This window comes from Saimiri boliviensis, chromosome 2 (genome assembly GCF_048565385.1).
Source record: "Saimiri boliviensis isolate mSaiBol1 chromosome 2, mSaiBol1.pri, whole genome shotgun sequence".
Lineage (NCBI taxonomy): Eukaryota > Metazoa > Chordata > Mammalia > Primates > Cebidae > Saimiri > Saimiri boliviensis.
The window spans coordinates 46,219,768-46,245,055 of record NC_133450.1 but is presented as its reverse complement, the minus strand read 5'-3'; the positions used below and the strand labels follow the sequence as shown (position 1 = coordinate 46,245,055).

Below are 25,288 nucleotides of genomic sequence, written 5' to 3'. Positions count from 1 at the left end.
TGTATTTTTAGTAGAGATGGGGTTTCACTATGTTGGCCAGGCTGGTCTTGAACTCTTGACCTTGTGATCTGCCTGCCTCGGCCTCCCAAAGTGCTAGTGTAATAGGTGGTGTGAGCCACCGCGCCTGGCCTCTCTATAGTGTTTTTTTTTTTTTTTTTTTTTTTTTTTTATCCTTGAAAGCTACCCTGGACTCTTCCTGTCAAGATCCCCATCCATGTGATTAGGATGCAGGGCATTCTGGCCTATCTCTGTAGACACCTCTCTTCTGTTTCCTGTTCCCTTATTTTGGTGCCCTTGCTGCCAAAGGTGTTGTAGGCCATTTGCTTGCTATTATTTTACCATATTCTCTCGGTTCTTTACTTTATTATCTTCAAGTGGGAGAATGGACCACTAATCCTCTGCCTTCCAATGTTCTTGGGTTCCAGGAGCCTCCACTCATTTTGAGAATTCCTTTGAGGGTTCATCATCTGCAATGGGTGACATTGCCCTGGCACTGTACTCGGCTCTGTTCTCCTACTCGGGCTGGGACACCCTCAACTATGTCACTGAAGAGATCAAGAATCCTGAGAGGTAGGTACCTCACCACCAACTTTCCATAGCAGTGACAGCCATCATTTAATGGGCTCCTACTATGTGCCACACAGCATATCACAACTGCCTCTGAGGTTGATTTTATCAGCCTCATTTTACTAGATGGGAGGCCTGAGGCCCAGAGAAGTAACTTGTCTATGATCACAGTAACAGAGCTACAATGTGAACTTTCTCATGTATGCTTTGTAATTTTTTTTTTTTTTTTTTTGGGACAGTCTTGCTTTGTCATCAGTTGCTAGGCTGGAGTGCAGTGGTGTGATCTTGGCTCACTGCAACCTCCACCTCCTGCCTCAGCCTCCCATGTAGGGGGGACTACAGGTGTGTGCCACCATGCCCAGCTAATTTTTGTATTTTAGTAGAGATGGGGTTTCACCATGTTGGCCAGGATGGTCTTGATCTCTTGACCTTGTGATCCGCCCACCTCAGCCTCCCAAAGTACTGGGATTACAGGTATGAGCCACTGCGCCTAGCTGCTTTGTAAATTTTTTAAAAGGCATTTTTACATTTGTTCATTAATTCCTGCTTTAATTATAAAGCAGGTTGTATTATGCACTTATGTATGTTTTTAAAACAGATTTTCCTTGATAGATATTTTATCCACCTTTATCCATAGATACATAGCTCTGGGATATAGGCTTCCAGAGACCTTCCTGTTTTCCTCTGATCCCTGCCTTATTTGATAAATTCATACTGACATTGTGGTATAGTTTCAGTCATTCAGTTATGTCACCCCACCATTGTTACTCTGTAGACATAGAGTGAGAAGAGCACTGGACAGGAAATCAAGGCCCTAGAGTTTGTCTTTCCACTGACCTGCTGGCTGACCTTGAGGGAGTTGCCCGGCCATCTCTTTGCCTGCTTCCTTATCTGTAATTGAGGGGGTTGAATTCTGTGATCTCCAGGGCCTTTCCTGGCTCTGAAATTCTGTGATTCTGGGAACTAAGATTTACCAAGGAGTGAAGTTTCTGTAAATTTTTTTTTTTTTTTTCTTGAGAGAGAGAGTCTCACTCTATTTCCCAGGCTGGAGTGGTGTGATGTTGGCTCATTGCAACCTCCGCCTCCCAGGTTCAAGTGATTCTCATGCCTCAGCCTCCCAAGCAGCTGGACTTACAGGCACTTGTCATCATGCCTGGCTATTTTTTCTATTTTTGGTAGAGACGGGTTTCACCATGTTGGCCAGGCAGGTCTTGAACTCCTGACCTCAGGTGATCCACCTGCCTCAGCTTCCCAAAGTGCTGTGATTACAGGCATGAGCCACCACACCTGGCCTTCTGTAAATTTTTAATTCAAAACAATCACAATTCTCATACCAATAAACTCCTTTTGGCTTGAGAAACAAAAGAGCACTCTTGGTACACAGCTGGTGGTACAGCTATGGGAGCAAAGAGAACAGAAACAGGATCAAGGCCTTGGAGGTGCTTCCACCTCCTGGACAGAAGCTGCATGACTCTGTATTTGCAGAGTATTTGCCCCACTCTATTCTTTTTGGCAGCCTTACTGTCAAGGATGTTTATAGAGATCATGGCTTTATTGGGCTACAGGGACCTTGAGAGCTCTTGGCATCTTTCTTTTGCCCATCAGTTAGGATGGCTCCTGAGGTTCTCAAACTGAGGAAAGGGGTGGGCAGACATAGGTTCCTTGTCAGATAGACACACTTCTCTTCCTACTGAAGGCCTATCTTATTCTCTGGAAATGTTAAATTTCACAATTTGCCTCCATAGTTTTTTATACTTCTTAACCTTGAGACAAAATTGCCAATGTTGATAATCTTAGAGACGGAATACTGACATGGAAAGATCTTTGGAGTATAAAGCAAAATAACCTCCCGTTTTCCTGTGCTGTTATGATGTTGGGACACTCTTTGTTAATCCTTTTCTTTTTTGGAGACAGGGTCTGGCTCTCTTGCCCAGGCTGGAGTGCAGTGGCCCAGTCACGGTTCACTGCAGCCTTGACCTCCCCTGGCTCAGATGATCCTCCCACCTCAGCCTCCCAAGTAGCTGGCACACACCATGACACTTGGCTAATTTTTTGTAGAGACTGGGTTTCGTCATGTTGCCCAGGCTGGTCTCCAACTCCTGGACTGAAGCCATCTGCCTGCCTCAGCCTCCCAAAGTGTTGGTACTACAGGCATGAGCCACTGTGCTCAGCTGCACAGTCCCATCGCCTAACATGATATTCCTTTCCCCTAATGTTATTTAGTACTTGTGTTCACAGCTTCACCCACTATCCAGGGCACCCTCAAAGACAAATGCATTGAGGAAATGTACCAAGAGTCTCCATACCTGGAAAGACTGGTGTGGCAGAGAAAGTCTAAGGATTAAAGGAGAGATAGGGATATGACTGTGGGACTAATGTGTATTTTATTTTATTTGGCTGTAGGAACCTGCCCCTCTCCATTGGCATCTCCATGCCCATTGTCACCATCATCTACATCTTGACCAATGTGGCCTATTATACTGTGCTAGACATGAGGGAGATCTTGGCCAGTGATGCTGTTGCTGTGGTAAAGGATTTTCACTAGCAGAAGGTTGAGGGTGTCTTGTGGGGTACTGGGTATATTCCAGCTTTTGAAAGTCCTGGAAAGTGGGTAGACAGTCTTGAAAGTTCATTTAGGATATGGGAGTTGCAAGAAGGCCCTGTTATCCCCACTGTGGAAGAGGGGTTGGATTCCTGGTAGGGGGCATTCCCATCCGTGTCTTTCATCCCTTTTAGATCCTGCTGACTCTTCCAATCTTTTCCTTTAGACTTTCGCAGATCAGATATTTGGAATATTTAACTGGATAATTCCATTATCAGTTGCATTATCCTGCTTTGGTGGCCTCAATGCCTCCATTGTGGCTGCTTCTAGGTAAGAGTGGCATCTTTTGTGGGGGGTGTATCATTGAAGAGCTATGGCAGTGGACTGTAGAACTTTCAGGACCTGGACTTTAATCATCTGTGTTCTCCAACTGATACCACAACCTCTTTCTTCTTGTTTCTAGTAGAAGCCTGCAGTTGTCATTAATCTCATTACTGATCTCCAGTCCATATCATTCAAACACTTTTGAAGGAAGAGATGGCAGAGAGGGAGGGCCATGTGGCAGGTGAACCAGGCTGCACTGTGTCCACCACTTTTCTCAGCTTCTCCTATTTTACCTAATATAGGCTTTTCTTTGTGGGCTCAAGAGAAGGCCATCTCCCTGATGCCATCTGCATGATCCATGTTGAGCGGTTCACACCAGTGCCTTCTCTGCTCTTCAATGTAAGTAAGCTCAAGGATGAGACTGAAAGCCAGATTGTGGGGGAAACTTTAGTAACAGTAGAAGCGACTGTTCTAGCTTCCTGAAAGCTCTAAAATAGATTCTGATAGAAAAACTATTGGTGGATCAGAATGTTCACCATGGGCAAGGCACTATGCTAGCTGCTACTGGGAGAATCCAAATGCTCTAAGGAATGGTACACCTCTGCTGTTAAGATAAGGTATAAAGTACATGGACTACATTGTAATGACTGATTGCCATGATAGATAGCAAGTAATATGGTGTTTAAGAGAAGAAATGATCATTTCCATGGAGTAGAGGGTGAATGAAGGAATATTTCTTGAAGTGCATTATATCTTAAAATCTATCAAAGTGTTCTCAGAAAAGTGCATCTTGATGGCTAGGGTTGCAAATGGTAAGATGGGATGGGTTTTAGGTAGGAGAAATAGCAAATCCTTTGGTAAAGTAGTATGAGTTTTAATACAGGTTGAGTATCTCTAATCTGAATATCCAAAATCTGACATGCTCTAAAAATCTGAAACTTTTTGAGCGTTGACTTAACACTCAAAGGAAACGCTCATTGGAGCATTTTGGATTTTTGGACTAGGGATACCCAACATGCAGTAGTAGATAAGAGCTGGACATTATTGTAGGTTGGAGCCATTATGAAGAGGGTCCTATGCAAGACTTTCGAGGGATTCTTTTGCACTTGCTTTATACTGGGTTAACTTGAAAAATGGGTTGAAAAACCAGTTGAGACTACTGACTTATAAGAGAGGGGATAAGGTACTGAAACTTGGGTGTTAAAGGGAGTAAAAACAAGAGAACCAGGAGACTCTGAGGACTGATGGGGGATGGATTTGTGGGGCATAAAGGGAGTGCAAAGCCCTTAGAGTAACGAAGGCCCTGAGAGGAGTTGACTTGGGCTCTCACTTACAGGGTATCATGGCATTGATCTACTTGTGCGTGGAGGATATCTTCCAGCTCATTAACTACTACAGCTTCAGCTACTGGTTCTTTGTGGGGCTCTCTATTGTGGGTCAGCTTTATCTGCGCTGGAAGGAGCCTGATCGACCTCGTCCCCTCAAGGTAAGGCACCTCCATCCTATCTCTGCTCCATCTGAAATAGCTAGAGTTGCTACTATAGGGGACCATTACAAGAGAGTTTATTTAGAAACCTTTGCCTGGGACTTAGTGGTTAGTAGGTGTTGAAATTAAAGGTATGGGAAGAAGGCTCGGTGTGCTAATCCTTAGGGGAGGTGTGGTTATTGTAGCTGTTAAGAATCCTGAGCGGTCCACCCCAGTTGTGTTTCCTGTGCCCCTAGCTCAGCGTTTTCTTCCCGGTTGTATTCTGCCTCTGCACCATCTTCCTGGTGGCTGTTCCACTTTACAGTGATACCATCAACTCCCTCATCGGCATTGCCATTGCCCTCTCAGGCCTGCCCTTTTACTTCCTCATCATCAGAGTGCCAGAACACAAGCGACCTCTTTACCTCCGTAGGATTGTGGGTAAGCCTTGCATCCTTAAGTTAGCTCAGCTATTGTAAAGCTTGGTTTCTGCCTTTCTCTCTAAATCTAGGCTCCAAAGACATCTTTGCCATAGTCCCTTCTTATTAACTCTTTGGCTTAATGGAATCACTCCCCTCAAGCCCATTTCCATTTAATGACTCTTGAACTCAGCCCAGTTGACCTCTTCTCAATTCCAACTCAAATTTCTCTTTGGAGGGTCTGCCACAACGTACCTCCAGATCCTGTGTATGTCAGTTGCTGCAGAAATGGATTTGGAAGATGGAGGAGAGATACCCAAGCAACGGGATCCCAAGTCTAACTAAATACCACCTGGAATCCTGATGTGGAAAGAAGGGGTTTCTGGTCTATGGCTAGAGCTAAGGAAGTTGAAAAGGAAAGCTCACTTCTTTGGAGGCACCTGTCCAGAAGACCAGCCTAGGCAGCTTCAACCTCTGAATTTACTTTTTGAAATGCAAAGTAATTTATTTGTTTTGCTACATACTGTTCCAGACTTTTAAAGAGGACAATAAAGCACACTGTGGGGAGGAGCATGTCAGGAGTGAGCTTGGTTGTTTTAGTAGCACCTGAATATGCCTACCTACTCTTTTCCTTTAAAATGACCCACAAAACTCCAATTCCCTGTCTTTTAGAGAGACATGAAGCTGTCACAGGTGCTGGATGGCAATAAAAGATTATGTTCCTAGTCTGACTGGCTTCATTTTTTTTTTTTTTTTTTTTGAGACAGTCTTGCTGTGTCATCCAGGCTGGACTGGAGTGCAGAGGTGTGATCCTTATGGGAGGTGGGGTTATTTTTGTGGCTCACAGCAAACTCTGCCTCCTGGGTTCAAGCAATTTTCCAGCCTCAGCCTCCAGAGTAGCCGGGATTACAGGCATGCAGCACCCCACCTGGCTGTTTGTATTTTTAGTAGAGATGGGGTTTCATCATATTGGCCAGGCTAGACTTGAACTCCTGACCTCAGGTGATCCACCCACTTCGGCCTCCCAAAGTGCTGAGATTACAGGTGTGAGCCACTGTGCCTGGCCTGGCTTCATTTTGTATAGTATCTCTAGGACAGCTCCCATTAGCCTAAAAACACAAAGACTAAAAACAATCTTATGCTTGAAAGTGTATCTCTTCTCTCTCAAGTTAGCTGCTGAAGGCTGATAAAACCAGGGTCTACACAAAGGCAGACAACAGAACACCTAAATGCTCTAGTGAAATGTTGGATTGTTACATAAAAATACATCAACTTCCTTTTTGAGACAGGATCTTGCTCTGCGGCCACGGCTGGAGTATATATGGCACCATGATCTTGGCTTTCAGCAGCCTCAACCACCTGGGCTTAAGCTATCCTCTTACCTCAGCCTCCCAGGTAGCTGGGACTGTGGGCAAGGACCACCACACTTGGCTTTTTAAAAATTTTTTAAAATTTATTTTATTATTTTTTTTTGTATTTTTAGTAGAGACGGGGTTTCACCATGTTGACCAGGATGGTCTCGATCTCTTGACCTCGTGATCCACCCGCCTTGGCCTCCCAAAGTGCTGGGATTATAGGCGTGAACCACTGCGCCCGGCCTCGGCTAATTTTTTAGTAGAGGCAAGTCTCACCACATTGCCCAGGCTGGTCTCAAACTCCTCGACTCAAGTGATCCTCCCGCCTTAGCCTCCTGAAGTGCTGAGATCATAGGCATGAGCTACCTTGCCCAGCCCAGAACTGTCATTCTTTTTTTTTTTTTTTTGAGACGGAGTTTTGCTCTCGTTACCCAGGCTGGAGTGCAATGGCGTGGTCTCGGCTCACAGCAACCTCCGCCTCCTGGGTTCAGGCAGTTCTCCTGCCTCAACCTCCTGAGTAGCTGGGATTACAGACATGTGCCACCATGCCCAGCTAATTTTTTGTATTTTTAGTAGAGATGGGGTTTCACCATGTTGACCAGTATGGTCTCGATCTCTTGACCTCGTGATCCACCCACCTCGGCCTCCCAAAGTGCTGGGATTACAGGAGTGAGCCACCACGCCTAGCCAGAACTGTCATTCTTAATTATCACTAAGAATTTGCATATATCTACTTCTTGAAATTTTTAAAGTAACCTTGGATTAAGAAATAAGGATACTATATTTAGAGACAATCTCAACTTTCAACTTATCAGCCACACCTCTTATGACTGTAATCCAAATGTGGATAGAACATATGTAGGGGTTGGAAGTTTAAACTTTTTTTTTTTTTTGAGATAGAGTCTCACTCTGTTGCCCAGGCTGGAGTGCAGTGGCATGATATTGGCTCAATGCAACCTCCGCCTCCCGGGTTCAAGTGGTTCTCCTGCCTCAGCCTCCTGAGTAGCTGGGACTACAGGTGTGTGCCACCACGTGTGCCTGTTTTAGTATATTTAGTAGAGATGGGCTTTCACCACGTTGGCCAGGCTGGTCTCAAACTCCTGACCTCAGGTGATCCACCCGTCTTGGCCTCCCAAAGTGCTGGGTATTCTTCAGTTTTCTGAAGCACACACTCATTTCCCTGTTCAATAAGTATCAGGAAGCAGCATGTAGTACAGAAGTTTACTAACTCTGTGAATGGGAAGATCACTTGGCTACCCAGTGCTGTCTTATAAATATGAGTGTGTGTCATGAAATCAGTTTTTAAAATGAAATCTCTGTATGCCACAGGTCCTAGGACTGGGACAAGGACACAGTGTCAAGTCTTGTTTGAGGATGAATCTTTGAAGAGACAGAGTTCCTCCCAGAATGAGCAGGGAACATAAGTCAGCCAAGTGTGTCACGCCAGGGATACTTTGACTTTGGTTTGCTGGTGCTGCGGGTGCTGCTGCTGCTGCTGCTAGGGATATTGGGAGGGTTATTCTTTACAGGTTGTAGGAGCGGGTTGTGGGTAAAGGTCTGTCGTAAAGGACCTGAGGGGAGAAGAGAAAACAAATCTCAATGAACAACAGAAAGGAAGAAACAAAAGACAGAATTTGGTCCAAAAGGACTATTTACCCTTGGCTGCTAGCTCCAAGTGATTCCGCATGCGGTATTCTCGCTCTTGCTGCTGTTGCATCAATTCAGCATTTTTCCAGCCTGTGTAAAGAGGAGCAAGAGAGTCTGTCCCATTCATGTTTTTAGACCACTTTCCCTGGTCCTGTTTCACAGAGGACGAGCCCTTACCTCTTTTCAAGCTCTTTAGAAAGCCTTCCCGTGGAGCCAAAGTGTCAGGGTTACGTACGACACGCTGGGGGATTTTAAGTACAGTGCGTACTGCTGGAATCCGGAGACAAGACACTTGGGCCAAGGAAAACAAATTGGAGGAGAGCCAGTACATAAACACTGCCTGGGTGAGAACACAGAGAAAGGACTCAGAAGCTATATCCCTGGTCAGCTTGCTAGGTGGCTGGGTGGCAGAAGGCCTTGGAGCCAAGCCCATTAAGCATTACATACCGTGGGGAAATGGACAGTTACGGGAAAGGCTGCCAGGGGCATCAGTCTGATCACATTTCTCATCCACTTAAGGTCAGAATTTTGTACACCTGTCTCAGCACCTAACTGCCAAAAGCAGCAGGGTGGAAAAGTCGGAAAAGCATGTTAGTTTCAGCAAATTTTTCTTAACCTCTTACCCATCAACTCTATTTCTTCAGCGAGTGAAGGATGACCATTCTGTACAACTACTTTACCCTCCAATCCTAGTTCACTTTGCAGGCCTGGCACTTGGCCAATTTAGGCTTACCTCAAGGACAACCCACATTGTAGCAGTGACTAACACTGGTAACACGAAGATAGGATCGGATACTGTGAGATCCTGGAACCACCAGAGGCCACCTGTCTGCAGGCTGGGCACAGGAAGGTGGGCCATCTCTCTCAAAGCCAGGAAGAAGGAGATGAAGATTGGGGCCTATTACACAAGATAAACAGTGTCAGCGTGCTTTACCAGAGGAGACATTTTCATCACCCCACTACTCAAAGCCATGTATAATCCACCACCGTTTGCTTTTTTGGGGGCCTGGGGCACATGAAACATAGAGAGGAAATTTGATGGGTTTAGGATGAAATAAGGAAGGAAATGTTTTTGCTCACCTGAGTCAGAGGGAGAATTAGAGGTTTAAAAAAGCTAATATCATGCTTTTTCTGGTAAATTGACATCTCTGCAGAAGCCCTGTAAACTGTGAGGTGAGAGGAAATTAATGGTTGGGCTAACAGTTATGTCAGTGGAGGTGAACATCCTTATCACCTACCTGGCCTGGGAAATTTCTAACCAACCCTGGCCAGTCCCTGGGAGCACTGGGCCCAAGAAACAGATAAACCTTTACAACTTGCCTAACTGTGTCAACTTCTGATTTACATTGTTCCTTTCTCCCAGCAAAATGTCAGGAAAAGTGCAAATGTGGTCCTCTCCCACACTCATTCTGCAAATGACTCACACTCAGCATGGTCTCCAGCCAACCTGGCCTCTTTGATTCGAGTGGTAAACTTCTGGATTTCTGGTGCGTGATTTTGATTCTTGACTGCCTCTCGCTGGCCCTTCAAGATGACAGGAAAAATCAGGCAGCGGGCTAAGATTGTACCTGGAAAACACAAACTAAAATTGGAGTGAAACTAAAGCAGTTCTGCAGCTAGAAGGTTGAAGGTTTTTAGGTCCTTACTGAAAGGGTCTTTTATTCTTGCCTTGTCCATACTGTGACTCATGCCTGAGTCCCAGAAGTAAGGTCAGGGGTATGAATTAGCTGCTTTAAGGCTCAAATCAGTTCTCTGATTTGGCATCATAAAAGTATGGCATTAACTTCTCCAAGCAGATGATCAGGAATCCTGTTTGTTTCCTCAAACAAAAAGCTGACAGAAAGCACTTTCCTAGATCAATAGCTTCCAAACTTTTCTATGACCAAAAGAGCCTCCCCGTTCCATCAAACTGTATGTGTAGCCCCAGTGTACCAAAAAACAACAACAACAACAACAACAACAACAACAACAAAAACCACAAAAAAACTTGGTTCCAAGAATGAAGTTTGAAAGCCATTGTTCTAGAAATCCCTGGAGTCGGAAGTAATCTGGTGGCCTACTGCTTTAGTTCCTTCATTTTTCTTTTTTTTTTTTTGAGACGGAGTTTCGCTCTTGTTACCCAGGCTGGAGTGCAATGGCGCGATCTCGGCTCACCGCAACCTCCGCCTCCTGGGTTCAGGCAATTCTCCTGCCTCAGCCTCCTGAGTAGCTGGGATTACAGGCACGCGCCACCACGCCCAGCTGATTTTTTGTATTTTTTAGTAGAGACGGGGTTTCACCTTGTTGACCGGGATGGTCTCGATCTCTTGACCTCGTGATCCACCCGCCTCGGCCTCCCAAAGTGCTGGGATTACAGGCTTGAGCCACCGCGCCCGGCTTAGTTCCTTCATTTTTCTCACACTTCATGTTTCCTGGTCATTCCAACAAATACAACTAGGTTATAGGTTTAGGCTTTATCAACTTTATGATGGATGATGTGGAGTGGAAAGAGAAGGGAGCTAAGGATAGAACCCAGACTACTGGCACTGAAGGAGTAGATAAGATAATTTGGAGATGCAAAAGTACGGTTAGAAAGACAGGAAGAAAATCAGGAAAGATTATCATAAAAGCCAAAGGACTGGCTTTATTTTTTATTTTTTTGAGACAGAGACATTTTCTTGCTCTGTCACCCAGGCTGGAGTGCAGTGTTGTGATCTCAGCTCGCTGCAACCTCCACTTCCTAGGTTCAAGCGATTTTCCTGCCTCAGCCTCCTGAGTAGCTGGGACTACAGGCGCCTGCCACCACACCTGATTAATTTTAGTACTGTAGAGACAGGGTTTCACCATATTGGCCAAGCTGGTCTTGAACTCCTGACCTTATAATCTGTCCACCTTGGCCTCCCAAAGTGCTGGGATTACGGGTATGAGCCACCATGCCTGGCAAAGGATTGATTTTAAGGTCTAAAGTGTCTGATGCAGAAAGGCCAAGTATAATAAAAGTGGATTTAGCAATGATGTCACTGGCAGTTCAGATGAGATATTAGTCAAAGCCAGACTGCTGAGAGTCAGAGTAAATGGAAAGAAGTAGGCTCACTGGATGCAGAGCAATCTTTTATTTATTTTTTTTGAGATGAAGTCTCACTGTCGCCCAGGCTGGAGTGCAGTGGTGTGATCTCAGCTCACTGCAAACTCTGCCTCGAGGGTTCAAGAGATTCTCCTATCTCAGGTTCCCAAGTAGCTGGGACCACAGGCGCGCACCACCACGCCCAGCTAATTTTTGTAATTTTAGTAGAGACGGGGTTTCACTGTGTTAGCCAAGATGGTCCTGATCGCCTGACCTCATGATCTGCCCGCCTCAGCCTCCCAAAGTGTTGGGATTACAGGCATAAGCCATTGCACCCAGCAATTTTTGTATTTTTTTCTAATAGAGATGGGGTTTCACCATATTGGATGGGCTGGTCTTGAACTCCTGACCTTGTGATCCGCCTGCCTTGGCCTCCCAAAGTGCTGGGATTACAAGTATGAGCCACTGTACCTGGCCCATGCAAAGCAATCTTTTAATTAACAGCCATCAAAAGAATGAAGCCGTCATTTGTGACAACGTGGATGGAACTGGAGATCACTAAGTGAAATAAGGCAGGCACAGAAAGACAAATATCGTCATATTCTCACTTATTTGTGGGATCTAAAAATAAAAACAATTGAAATAATAGGCAGAGAGTAGAAAGGAGGTTACTAGAGGCTGGGAAGGGTAATCAGGGTTGGGGATGGTTAATGGGTAAAAAAAATAGAAAGAAGGTTACCAGAGGCTGAGAAGGATAATCAGGGTTGGGGATGGTTAATGGGTTAAAAAAAAAAAAATAGAATGTAAAAATTAGCCAGGCGTGGTGGCACACCTGTAGTCCCAACTACTTGGGAGGCTGAGGCAAGAGAATCAGGAGGTGGAAGTTGCAGTGAGCCAAGACTGCATCGCTGCACTCCAGCCTGGGGGACAGAGTGAGACTCTGTTTCAATAAATAAATAAAAATAAAATAAAAAGTATAATTGGATTGTTTTTAACTTAAAGGATAAATGTTTGAGGGGATGGATATCTCATTCTCCATAATGTGATTATTAAACCTTACATGCCTATATCAAAATATCTCATATAGCCCATAAATATATACACCTACTAGGTATCCACAAAAATTAACAGCAACAAAATATAAATAAATAACAGCCATCAAAGAAAGAAGATAGGGTAGTAGGTAAAGGAGAACTAAAAATGAAGGCAAGAAATTTTCCCCCAACTAACACATGGGTATGCTTGAGCATGTTTACATGTTCAGGGTAGGGCAGTAAGGAAGAAAACGTTGAAGGCACAGGAGAGGGAAGGGATAATTGATGGAGCAAGGTGGAGAACAGACACAGAATTCAAAGCAGAGTTTTAGCCTTTTTAACAGCAATGAGAGTTGCTTCCCAATTTGGGGGTTTAAGTGCCTGACCTGACCTTCTACTCTTCTAAACCAGGACAGCTTCATGACTGTTAATAAGATCCCCTTACTCTAGCGCCATGTTTGTATTCAAATATCTACTTGTTGAATCCTAGATGATCTGGTGGTTTTATAATGCTCTTTAAGAATTATAAGAGATTATAACTGCCAGTGACATCATTGCTAAATCCACTTTTATTATACTTGGCCTTTCTGCATCAGACACTTTAGACCTTAAAATCAATCCTTTGCCAGGCATGGTGGCTCATACCTATAATCCCTACATTTCTTTTAAGAAATATAGGTAGAATGCATCTAGGTATCATGAGCCTCTATCACTCGTTTGAAATCATCTGCTTTTCTGACCCCAGAGCTTCTGCAACTACTTCCTGAATCCATTCAAAGAATTGCCATTGATGAAGTTCTATCCCTAACCCATGTCCCAGGGTATATTCCCCTTACAGGTAGCAATGGCCCCCCACCAAGGTAGGCCCAGTTCAACATGCACAAATTCCAGTAAGTTCTGGATCAGTCCCACTGGGGTGTATGAACCCAGCCCCAGTTCAGTGAAGCTCGTTTCTGCAGCAGCTTGGACTGTATCTGCAGTCTCTCCAGAAGCCACCTCAGGTACTGCTGTAGGTGAGGGAGTTACAGGAACAACAGGAGGGGCCTGAACCTGTGTGAAAAAAAGCCTTGTATGATATTCAGTAGAATGAACACTTAGAAAGTAAGGCCCTCTTATGACAACTCAGTACTGGGTTCTGTTCTCTCTACTTCTTGTTCTTCCAGGTTAGCCTAGTGTCCACAGAATTCAAGCTTAAAAAGGACATCTCGCCGGGCGCGGTGGCTCAAGCCTGTAATCCCAGCACTTTGGGAGGCCGAGGCGGGTGGATCACAAGGTCGAGAGATCGAGACCAACCTGGTCAACATGGTGAAACCCCGTCTCTACTAAAAATACAAAAAATTAGCTGGGCATGGTGGCGCATGCCTGTAATCCCAGCTACTCAGGAGGCTGAGACAGGAGAATTGCCTGAACCCAGGAGGCGGAGGTTGCGGTGAGCCGAGATCGCGCCATTGCACTCCAGCCTGGGTAACAAGAGCGAAACTCTGTCTCAAAAAAAAAAAAAAAAAAAAGGACATCTCATTTTTGTCAATAGGTAGGAGTAGAAGTTACTTTAAGATTTCATGACTTCCCTTCATGCTGGGAAGTTATTTCTTATATTACTGTTTCCCAAACTTCAACCATATGAATATCATGATTTTGGCCATATATTAATATGAAACAATTACTTTTCTTTAAGACAGCTCAGAAAACCATATAACATCTCTCTTGTTGTACTCTCCATCATTTCCCCACTGAATTGAAAATCCATCCTAAGCAGAGATGTTACCATTTTGGAGAGCTGTGTGGAACGTGGACAAGAACTCTGCCCTATATTCTTTCCCCTGCTCTCAAACAAAACAAAATACGAAACCAATCAGGAAACACCACCACTAATGTTGCAGAGACGAAAGACCTCTTACCTGGACTTCTGCAAACGAGATGGCAGAGGTACTGAAGTTGCGGGGGCCGGGAGCCGCAAAGAGGTAGTGTGGGCGACGGCAGCACTGAGCGGCTGGGAATAGGAGCCGCGGGGTCAGCGGTTTCCCGAGCCATTGCAAGGGCCCTGCGACGCTGTGGACCTGAGCGTGTAAAGGGATGATGGAGCCCCTTTACCCGGAGCAGAAATCCTAGCGTGGGGGCAAAGAGCATTCACTATGCTCACTCCAAGAAGCAGGCCGGCCGGCTACTACAGGTGAGGAGATTGCTATTACCGTGCGCAGACTGCTGGCCCGAAGGCGTGCAGCTGGTGGCGGCTGGAGAAAGCAGCTCAAACCCCGGTTCCCCGCACCTCAGTTATCGCAGACCCACATCTGGGGACCCTGAGAATGAGGCCGAGGAGCTCTCGCCAGAGGCGAAGCCAGTTCTCAGGAGCTGACAACCAAACCATGCTGCTGAGCCCACAGAGTGGGGGACTAACCCTCGCACGTCTTCACACGACCAGAGGTCATGACATTCAGGTCCCGGTGAGCAGGTTTATTCATACCCCTAGCACGAGCTGTCCTGGGGCTTGGGTCACTGGGTCAGGGGAGCATCCTGGTGCTCAACCCCGGGGAATCCTTACCTGACGCCCGGGCTGTAGCAGGCGCAGAATCTCCCGGCGTCCGCACATCAGTCTCATCGCCATTTTGACCGGAAGAGGACTCGCGTTTGCGCCTGCGCGCTAAGAACCACAACCACGCGAGAGGAAGCACTTTGGGAAGAGAGCCTGTAGCCAGAGTTGTCGCCGCAGATCCCGTGGTAAAAGAGAACCGAGACTGGCGGCCATATTTGAAGCGGGTAAAAATTTGTAAAGCAACGTTACCCGTGAACACGCAGAGAGCCTTTTCTGGAGATTGAAAGGAAGTTGAAGAGCCAGGTTAGCTATCATCGTAAAACTATCCTCGTTAGTGATGGCGTAAACCTGGGTAATTTTCCTCTAATGTCGCGATTGTCCTCTGATTTGTTAGGTTAAAAATATCCTCAGAACAGTCTTGGCTGTACTTGCGGAAGATTTTTTTTCCCACTTAATGATGTTCGATTCTTATTGCTAGGTAATATTGTAATTGCAGATCCAATGAAATTTGAGGGTAGAGTCTAACAGAAATGAAGAGAAGGCAGCTTCTGGGAAATATTTTTCTCACAAATAAAAAGAAAAAGCTTCCAGAGGAGACTCCACCTTTCCATTTTTTCTTCTGTTAGTGGAGTTGTGTGAGGACTGACCCTGAGGGGACAAGTTTAGAGATGAAGAGCTCACGTGCTGAAGATGGTTGAAAGCAAAGCTAGAAAACACCCGAATACTTGTTGATATCATTGAGCTGCTGTACCATGCCTGGAACCACCTATTTCCAGACATTATTGTGCAAGATAATTAAAGGTCTTGGCTGGGCGCGGTAGCTCATTCCTGTAATCTAAGCACTTTGGGAGGCTGAGGTGGGTGGATCATGAGGTCAGGAGTTCTAGACCAGGATGGCCAACTTGGTGAAACCCCCTCTCTACTAAACAAAACAAAAAACCAAAAAACAAAGAACTATCCGGGTGTTGTGGCATATACCTGTAGTTCCAACTACTTGGGAGGCTGAGGCAGGAATCTCTTGAACCCGGAGGCAGAGGTTGCAGTGAGAGGAGATCGAGCCACTGCACTCCAGCCTGGGCGACAGAGTGAGACTCCATCTCAAAAAAAAAAAAAGATAATTAAAGGTCTTTATTGTTTAGACTCTTAAGTATCTATTGCTTGGGTGTTGTCTTTCTTTAAGTTAAAAGCATTCATCTCCAGAGAAGAAAAAAGTTACTGCTCAGAAAGGTGGAGTTGATTACATTTGAACCCTTGCAAAGTCTTTCCTTTTTTTTTTTTTTTTTTTGGAAAGAGATGGGATTTCACCATGTTGGCCAGGATAGTCTCAGTATCTTGCCTTCGTGATATGCCTGCCTCGGCCTCCCAAAGTGCTGGGATTACAGGCGTGAACCACAGCGCCTGGCTTTGTTTGTTTGTTTGAGACGGAGTTTTGCTCTTGTTACCCAGGCTGGAGTGCAATGGCGCGATCTCGGCTCACCCCAACCTCCGCCTCCAGGGTTCAAGCAATTCTCCTGCCTCAGCCTCCTGAGTAACTGGGACCACAGGTTCGCGCCACCATGCCCAGCTAATTTTTGTATTTTTAGTAGAGACGGGGTTGCACCATGTTGACCAGGATGGTTTCAATCTCTTGACCTTGTGATCCACCCACCTCGACCTCCCAAAGTGCTGGGATTATAGGTGTGAGCCACCGCACCCGGCCCTTGTCTTTCAATGTGCAGATTACTTTCTAAACAACAAACTGTAGTTTCGAAAAGATACAATAACCTGAAATGATTTCAGTGACTGCTAATTTGGGACGATTATGAATGTACCTGACAGATATGGCAAAAATAGGAGGCAAAGAAATATAATATAGATTTAGTTATAATTAGTGGTGTATGCTAACACTTGCATATGTTGGATGCTATCTTAAACATTAATATATTTTTGATATGTAAACATTGATTATTTATTTATTTATTAGAATGAGACAGGATTTCTCCATGTTGGTCAGGCTGGTCTCGAACTCCTGACCTCAGGTGATCCGCCTGCCTTGGCCTCCCAAAGTGCTGGGATTATAGGTGTGACCCACCGCACCCGGCAATTTATTGATTTTTTTTTAGAGATTACTTTTAAAAATCAATATAGTGGCCAGGTGCAGTGGCTCACACCTGTAATCCCAGCACTTTGGGAGGCCAAGGTGGGCGAATCACGAGGTTCACTTGCCTTGGCCTCCCAAAGTGCTGGGATTTGGTGAAACTTCATCTCTACTAAAAATACAATAAGTTAGCTGTGCATGGTAGCGCGTGCCTGTAATCCCAGCTACTCAGGAGGCTGAGGGTAGGAGAATTAATTGAGCCCAGGCACAGGTTGCATTGAGCCAAGACCGCCTCACTGCACTGCAGCCTGGGCAACAGAGCCAGACTCTGTTTAAAAATATATATATATCAATACAGTTAGAAGTAATTACAAATACACAGCTACAGAGCACTTTGCAGGGTGACTATCTTATGGTACACTTCTACTTTGGTGGCCCCAAATGAACCATGATTCCCACTATTTGCAACTTTTTAGGAGTTCTCTTCTCTTGAGTCTGGCAGGTCCCTTAACTTGCTTTAATCAGTAGAATGTGTCAGAAGTGATGCTATGCAAGTTTGGTCCTATGCCTTAAGAAAGCCTGATAGTTACTGATTTTGCATTCACGGCAAGCCAGCTGCTGTGTTAGAAGTTTGACTTCTCACACTTCAATCCTGTGAAAAGCCCAACCAGCCACGTGAAGAAGCACAGAGGTTTGGGCTAATAGCCTCAGTTGAACCCTCAGCTAGCAGTCATCACCAACTTTTGCCAGCCATGTGAAGAAGGCCATTTAAAAAGTGGATTCTCAGCTGGGCATGGTGGCGCGTGCCTGTAATCGCAGCTACTCAGGAGGCTGAGGCAGGAGACTTGCTTGAACCGGGAAGCGGAGGTTGTGGTGAGCTGATATCGAGCCATTGCGCTCTAGCCTAGGCAGCAAGAGTGAAATTTAGTCTCAAAAAAAAAAAAAAAAAAAAAAAAAAGTGGATTCTCCAGCCCACTGGAACCACCTCAGGTGAGACTCCATGTGGAGCAAAGAAAGGCTATTTGAGTTCATGTTGCAAAATTACAACCAAATAAATAAAATGATTGTGGTTTTAAGTTACTAAGTTTTAGAGTGCTTTGTTGTGCAACAATAGTTGAAATACACAAGCAAACTTGAGAGATACTGTGCCTTGGGTTCCAGACCAATACAATGAAGCCAATATCATAAAAAAGTGAGTCACAGGACACTGTGACTCACTTTGTTTGTTTTGCAGGGCATATGAAAGTTTTGTTTGGCCAGGCTTGGTGGCTCAGGCCTCTCAGCACTTTAGGAGGTGAGGCAGGTGGATCACTTGATCTCAGGAGTTTGAGACCAACGTGGGCAACATGGCAAGACCCTATCTCTTAAAAAAAAAAGTTATATTTACACTATACTGCAGTCTTTTAAGTGCAATAACATGTTTAAAAAACAATGTACATCCCTGAATTTGAAAATATTTTATTGCTTAAAAATATTAACAATCACCTGAGCCTTCAGCAAGTCATATTTTTGCTGGTGGAGGGTCTTGCCTCAATGTTGATATTCGTTGATTAGGGTGGTGGTTGCTGAAGGTTGGGGTGGCTTAAAATACAATGAATTTAGGCCGGGCGCGGTGGCTCACGCCTGTAATCCCAGCACTTTGGGAGGCCGAGGTGGGTGGATCACAAGGTCAAGAGATCGAGACCATCCTGGTCAACATGGTGAAACCCCGTCTCTACAAAAAATACAAAAAATTAGCTGGGCATGGTGGCACGTGCCTGTAATCCCAACTACTCAGGAGGCTGAGGCAGGAGAATTGCCTGAACCCAGGAGGCGGAGGTTGGGGTGAGCCAAGATCATGCCATTGCACTCCAGCCCGGGTAACAAGAGTGAAACTCCGTCTCAAAAAAAACAAAAACAAAAAAAAAAACAATGAATTTTGCTGCGTCAACTGACTATGCTTTTCTTTTTTTTTTTTTGGGACGGAGTTTCACTCTTGTCACCCAGGCTGGAGTGCAATGGCGCGATCTCGGCTCACCGCAACCTCCGCCTCCTGGGTTCAGGCAATTCTCCTGCCTCAGCCTCCTGAGTAGCTGGGATTACAGGCACGCGCCACCATGCCCAGCTCATTTTTTTGTATTTTTAGTAGAGACGGGGTTTCACCATGTTGACCAGGATGGTCTCAATCTCTTGACCTCGTGATCCGCCCGCCTCGGCCTCCCAAAGTGCTGTGATTACAGGCGTGAGCCACCGCGCCCGGCTATCTGACTATGCTTTTCATGAAAGATTTCTCTATAGCATGTGATGCTATTTGATAGGATTTTACCCACAGTAGAACTTCTTTCTTTTCTTTTCTTTTTTTTTTGAGATGGAGTATCACTCTGTCGCCCAGACAGGAGTGCAGTGGTGTGATCTCAGCTCATGGCAGCCTTTGCCTCCTGAGTTCAGGCGATTCTCCTGCCTCAGCCTCCTGGATAGCTGGGATTACAGGCGCATGCCACCACACCTGGCTAATTTTTGTATTTTTAGTAGAGACTGGGTTTTGCCATGTTGGTCTGGCTGGTCTCAAACTCCTGACCTGAGGTGATCCACCCACCTCTGCCTCCCAAAGTGCTGGGATTATAGGCATGAATCACCACGCCCGGCCAGTAGAACTTCTTTCAGAATTGGAGTTAGTCCTCTCAAACCCTGCTGCTTTGTCCATTAAGTTTATGTAATATTTTAAATCTTTTGTTGTTATTTCAACAACATTTCATAGCATCTTCACCAGGAGTAGATTTCATTTCAAGAAACCACTTTCTTGTCTAGGAGAAGCAACTCCTCATCTATTAAAGTTTTATCATGAGATTGTAGCCACTGAGTCACATCTTCAGGCTCCATTTCTAATTCTAGTTCTCTTGCTATTTCTGCCACATCTGCAGTTAGTTACATCCCTCCATGAAGTCTTGGATCCCTCAACATCAACCATGAGAGTTGGAATCAATTTCTTCTAAACTCCTGTTAATGTTTATATTTTCACCTCCTCCCATGAATCACAAATGCTCTTAATGGCATCTAGGATGGTGAATCCTTTCCAAAAGGTTTTCAGTTGACTTTTCCCAGATCCATCATAGGAATTGTATCTCTGGCACCCATAGCTTTACAAATTTTTTTTTTTTTTTGAGATGGAGTTTTGCTCTTGTTGCCCAGGCTGGAGTGCAGTGGCACAATCTTGGCTCGCTGCAACCTCCGCCTCCTGGGTTCAAGCGATTCTCTGGCCTCAGCCTCCCAAGTAGCTGGGACCAGAGGCGTATGCCACCATGCCCAGCTAATTTTTATATTTTTAGTGGAGATGGGTTTCACCATGTTGGCCAGGATGGTCTCTATCTCTTAATCTTGGGATCCACCTGGTTCAGCCTCCTGAAGTGTTGGGATTACAGACGTGAGCCACCATGCCTGGCTACAAAATGTATTTCTTAAATAATAGACTTGAAAGTCAAAAGTACTTCTTGATCCATTGCCTATAGAAAAGATTTTGTGTTAGCAGACATGAAAACAACATTAGTCTCCTTGAATGTCTCGATCAGTGCTATAGGATGACTAGGTGCAATATCAATGATCAGTAATTTTTTTTTTTAATGGAGACTGAGTCTTGCTATGTTGCCTAGGCTGGTCTCGAACTTTGGGACTCAAGTGATTCTCCTGCCTTGGCTTCCTTAAATGTTGGGGTTACAGGCATGAGCTACAGTGCCCAGCCTGTAATAATATTTTGATAAGAATCTTTTTTTCTGAGGGGTAGGTATCAATAGTGGGCTTAAAATATTCAGCAAACCATAGTGTAAACAGATATGCTGTTATTCAGGCTTTGTTGTTTCCTTTGTAGAACACAGGCAGGGTAGATTTTGCATAATTCCTTTTCTTTTTTAGCGATAGGGTCTCTCCCAGTTGCCCAGACTGGAGTGCAGTGGTGTGATCATGGCTCACTGTAGCCTTGACCTCCCAGGCTCAAGTGATCTTCCTGTCTTGGGCTCCTGAGTAGCTGAGACTACAGGTGCATGCCACCATGCCCAACTAATTTTTGTAGAGATAGGATTTTGCCATGTTGCCCATGTTGGTCTCAAACTCCTGGGCTCAAGTGATCTGCTTACCTTGGTGCATCCCTGTAGCTGTAGTCCCAGCTACTCGGGAGGCTGAGGCCAGAGAATCACTTAAACCCGGGAGTTGTAGGTTGCAGTAAGCTAAGATTGCACCACTGCACTCCAGCCTGGGCAACAAGAGCAAAACCTGTCCTGACAGTTTTTATTTTTTTTTAAAGCGCTTTAAATATATTATCCCATTGACTTTTGGCATACAAGGTTTCTGCTGAGAAAATGGCTAATAGTCTTTTTTTCTTCTTCAGTGACTTGACTCCAACTGATAGTGTTATTGAGGATTACTTGTACATAATGAGTTGCTTCTCTCTTGCTGCTGTTAGGATTCTCTGTCTTTCAACAGTTTGATTATAATGTATTTCATTGTGAATCTCTTTGAAGTTATTTGGAGTTTATTGAGATTCTTGGATTTGTAGATTAGTGTATTTCATCAAATTAGGGACATTTTCAACCATTTCTTCAAATAATATTTTTGCCCCTGTCTCTGTTTCCTCTTTCGGAATTGTAAGGCATATGTTGGTCTACTTAATGGTATTCCACAAGTCCCTTGGTCTCTGTCCACTTCTCTCTCTCTCTTTCGTTCTTTTTCTTTCTTTCTCTCTCTCCCTCCCTTCCCTCCCCTCCCCTCCCCTTCCTTCCCTTCCCTTCCCTTCCCTTTCTCTTTTCTTTTCTTTCTGTCTTTCTTTGAGATAGTCTTGCTCTGTTGCCCAGGCTAGAGTGCAATGACACAGCCTTGGTTCATTACACCCTCTGCCTCTGGGGTTCAAGCAATTCTGCCTCAGCCTTCCAAGTAGCTGGGATTACAGGCGCGTATCACCATGCCCAACTAATTTATGTATTTCTAGTAGAGATGGGGATTTGCCATGTTAGCCAGGCTGTTCTTGAACTCCTGACCTCAAGTGACCCATCTGCCTTGGTCTCCCAAAGTGCTGGGATTACAGGCGTGAGCCACCTCACTTGGCCTGTCTACTTTTCTTTATTTCTCTTCTTTATGCTCCTCAGGTTTGAAAATTTCAGTTGTCCTATTTTCAAGTTCACTGATTCTTCTGTCTGTTGAAATCTGTGTTTGAGTTCCTGTAGTGAATTTTCATTTCAGTTATTGTATCTTTCAGCTATAGAATTTCTGTTTAGCTCCTTTTTACAATTTTTGTCTCTTTCTTTTTTTCTTTCTTTTTTTTTTTTTTTGAGACGGAGTTTCGCTCTTGTTACCCAGGCTGGAGTGCAATGGCACGATCTCGGCTCACCGCAACCTCTGCCTCCTGGGTTCGGGCAATTCTCCTGCCTCAGCCTCCTGAGTAGCTGGGATTACAGGCATGTGCCACCATGCCCAGCTAATTTTTTGTATTTTTAGTAGAGACGGGGTTTCACCATGTTGACCAGGATGGTCTCGATCTCTCAACCTCGTGATCCACCCGCCTCGGCCTCCCAAAGTGCTGGGATTACAGGCTTGAGCCACCGCGCCCGGCCCATTTTTTTTTTTTTTTTTTTTTTTTTTTATGAGAGGGAGTTTCGCTCTTGTTACCCAGGCTGAAGTGCAATGGCGCGATCTCGGCTCACCGCAACCTCTGCCTCCTGGGTTCAGGCAATTCTCCTGCCTCAGCCTCCCGAGTAGCTGGGATTACAGGCACGCGCTACCATGCCCAGCTAATTTTTTGTATTTTTGGTAGAGACGGGGTTTCACCATGTTGACCAGGATGGTCTCGATCTCTTGACCTCGTGATCCACCCGCCTCGGCCTCCCAAAGTGCTGGGATTACAGGCTTGAGCCACCGCGCCCGGCCGTCTTTTTTCTTTTTGAGATGGAGTCTTGCTCTATTACCAGTTTGGAGTGCAGTGGTGCAATCTTGGCTCACCGCTACCCCTGCCTCCCAGGTTCAAGCAATTCCCCTGTCTCAGCCTCCTGAGTAGCTGAGACTACAGGTGCATGCCAGCATGCCTGGCTGATTTTTTGTATTTTAGTAGAGATAGGGTTTCACCATGTTGGCCAGGATGGTCTCAATTGCCTGACCTCATGATTTGCCTGCCTTGGCCTCCCAAAGTGCTGGGATTATGGGCATGAGCCACTGTGCCTGGCCAATTTTTGTCTCTTTCTTGGTAATCTAATTTTGCTAACATACCATTGTCCCATTTTTCTTTAGTTTTTTGTCCATATTTTCTTTTAGCTCTTTGAGCAAATTTGAGATAATTTTCAAGTCTTTGGTAAGTCTAATGTCTGGGTGTCCTCAGAAATGGTTTCTACCAATTAATTTTGCTCCTTTGAATGCACGGTGTTTTCCTGTTTCTTTATATGCCTTGTAATTTTTGTTGAAAATTGGACATCTGAAAAAACAGCTAACTCCCCTAGATTGGCTCTGTACTGGTACAGTTCTTCAACACTGAGTGAGGCTTGCTTTGAGCCTAGAGATCAGCTAAAGTGAAGGCTTAAGGGCTTTTCTGAACAGGTGTCTTTGGTATTTATAGTATAGAATATACTATAAAATGCCTGAGGGATTTATAATATAGAAATGCCTGAGGAATTTAATGTCTAGAAATGGAGAAGATAGCTATACATGCCGTAATTAAAGTACTTTTAAGTAAGGCGTGCAATGAAGTTTGAGGTAACAAAATACAGGCTAACTGAGGGTGGAATTGATGTGGGGCCATAACAGTCAGGGAACATTTATGAAGGAGGAGCATTGGTAAGATTTTGGTTGGTGCTTCCAGGCAGAGGGAGCAAGACAGCAGACCTGGAAGCAGCAATGAGTGGGTTATGGGGAGGACACTGTGAAGACTGGCTTGCAATAAAGTTTAACCTGTAATTCCTTTAAAAAGACTTCCACTTAGGGAATTAATCACAGTTATGTTTATAGAGGTTAGTTACAGTGTGATTTAAAATGATGAAAATTGGCCAGGTGCAGTTGTTTACACCTGTAATCCCAGCATTTTGGGAGGCCAAGGCAGGTGGGTCACCTGAGGTCAGGAGTTTGAGACCAGCCTGACCAATATGGTGAAACCCTGTCTCTACTAAAAATACAAAAATTAGCTGGGTATGGTGGTGTGCGCCTGAAGTCTCAGCTACTCAGGATGCTGAGACAGGAGAATCACTTGAACCATGGAGGCGGAGGTTGTACTGAGCCTAGATTGCACCACTGCACTCCATCCTGGGCAACAGAGGGAGACTCTGTCTCAAAACAAAACAAAAACCCCTAAAAAGATGAAAAGTGGAGGGAAGTGATGACACCTGTGGTTGTTGTGTGACACTGATTTCTCTTGTATTGGTGCTGGCTGACTCCAAGGCAAGTTGAAAAAAGACAAAAACAGATAAAAATAAAGAATAATAGCCAGGTGCGGTGGCCCATGCCTGTTATCTCAGCACTTTGAGAGACTGAGGTGGGCGGATCACGAGATCAGGAGTTCGAGACCAGTCTAGTCAACATGGTGAAACCCAGTCTCTACTAAAAATACAAAAATTAGCTGGGCATGGTGGCAGGCACCTGTAATCCCAGCTACTCGGGAGGCTGAGGCAGGAGAATTGCTTGAACCCAGGAGGAGGTTGTGGTGAGTTGAGATTGTGCCACTGCACTCCAGCCTGGGCAACAAGAGCAAAACTCCATCAAAAAAAAAGAAAAATAAATAAAATGATTAGAAATAGAAACAATCTACATTTTAATCAATAATCAGTAGGGGAATAGAAATGATTTAGGCTATATTCATTTAATAGAACAATATGCAGCCATTTCAAAACATGTTTTTGATAAGATGGTAAAATGTCCACGACTAAATAAAAATGTTCATAATTATATAAAAGAAGCAGAATATAAAACTATAAGTACGTTATGATGGTAATTTTGTGAAAATGAAAAACTATGCATATCTTAGGAAAAAAGCCTGGAAGAAAATACTCCAAACATTTAATTTACTTTAATATAATTTATTTATTTATTTTCTAGAGACAGGGTCTCTCTATGTTGCCCAGGCTGATCTCGAACTCCTGGACTCAAGTGACCCTCCTGCCACAGCCTCTCAAAGTGTTGGGATTACAGGCGTGAGCCCATACCTGGCCTTCAAATGTTTTATGATGGTTCTCACTTGTTGATGGAATTATAGGTGATTTTTATTTCCATCTTTATATTTTTCTGTAATTTTAACATTTATTGTAATGATTATATATATATATATATATATATATATATATATA

The 25,288-nt window shown here is 44.6% G+C and overlaps 2 protein-coding genes and 1 non-coding gene across 12 annotated transcripts in view; 2 read left to right on the top strand and 1 right to left on the bottom strand.

The window, feature by feature from the left end:
- Window positions 1–6,045, top strand: part of SLC7A7 (solute carrier family 7 member 7) — a 48,164-nt gene extending 42,119 nt beyond the window's left edge. For 9 of the 10 annotated variants that reach the window (XM_074393211.1, XM_074393210.1, XM_074393209.1 and 6 more), the window contains 7 exons: window positions 426–570; window positions 2,971–3,094; window positions 3,336–3,439; window positions 3,736–3,832; window positions 4,770–4,919; window positions 5,156–5,339; window positions 5,556–6,045. In XM_074393211.1, the coding sequence (XP_074249312.1) occupies window positions 426–570; window positions 2,971–3,094; window positions 3,336–3,439; window positions 3,736–3,832; window positions 4,770–4,919; window positions 5,156–5,339; window positions 5,556–5,662 (911 nt within the window). In that variant the 3' untranslated portion in view covers window positions 5,663–6,045. Of the gene's footprint in view, window positions 1–425; window positions 571–2,970; window positions 3,095–3,335; window positions 3,440–3,735; window positions 3,833–4,769; window positions 4,920–5,155; window positions 5,340–5,555 lie in introns of those variants that run through there. The other variant, XM_010335070.2, reaches the window with a different exon arrangement.
- A 1,834-nt stretch (window positions 6,046–7,879) lies between these two features.
- Window positions 7,880–15,039, bottom strand: OXA1L (OXA1L mitochondrial inner membrane insertase). The gene is made up of 10 exons (XM_003924341.4): window positions 14,936–15,039; window positions 14,295–14,453; window positions 13,233–13,446; window positions 9,744–9,887; window positions 9,400–9,485; window positions 9,053–9,217; window positions 8,767–8,871; window positions 8,497–8,659; window positions 8,329–8,409; window positions 7,880–8,243 (listed from the first exon to the last, which is right to left on the bottom strand). The coding sequence occupies exons 1-10, from the start codon at window positions 14,996–14,998 to the stop codon at window positions 8,098–8,100; spliced, it is 1,326 nt and encodes a 441-aa protein (XP_003924390.1). The 5' UTR covers window positions 14,999–15,039; the 3' UTR covers window positions 7,880–8,097.
- A 9,276-nt stretch (window positions 15,040–24,315) lies between these two features.
- On the top strand, window positions 24,316–24,384 carry LOC120364174 (small nucleolar RNA SNORD41). Its single transcript, XR_005579516.1, has one exon. It is a non-coding gene; the product is annotated as a small nucleolar RNA SNORD41 (small nucleolar RNA).
- The last annotated feature ends 904 nt before the right edge of the window (window positions 24,385–25,288 follow it).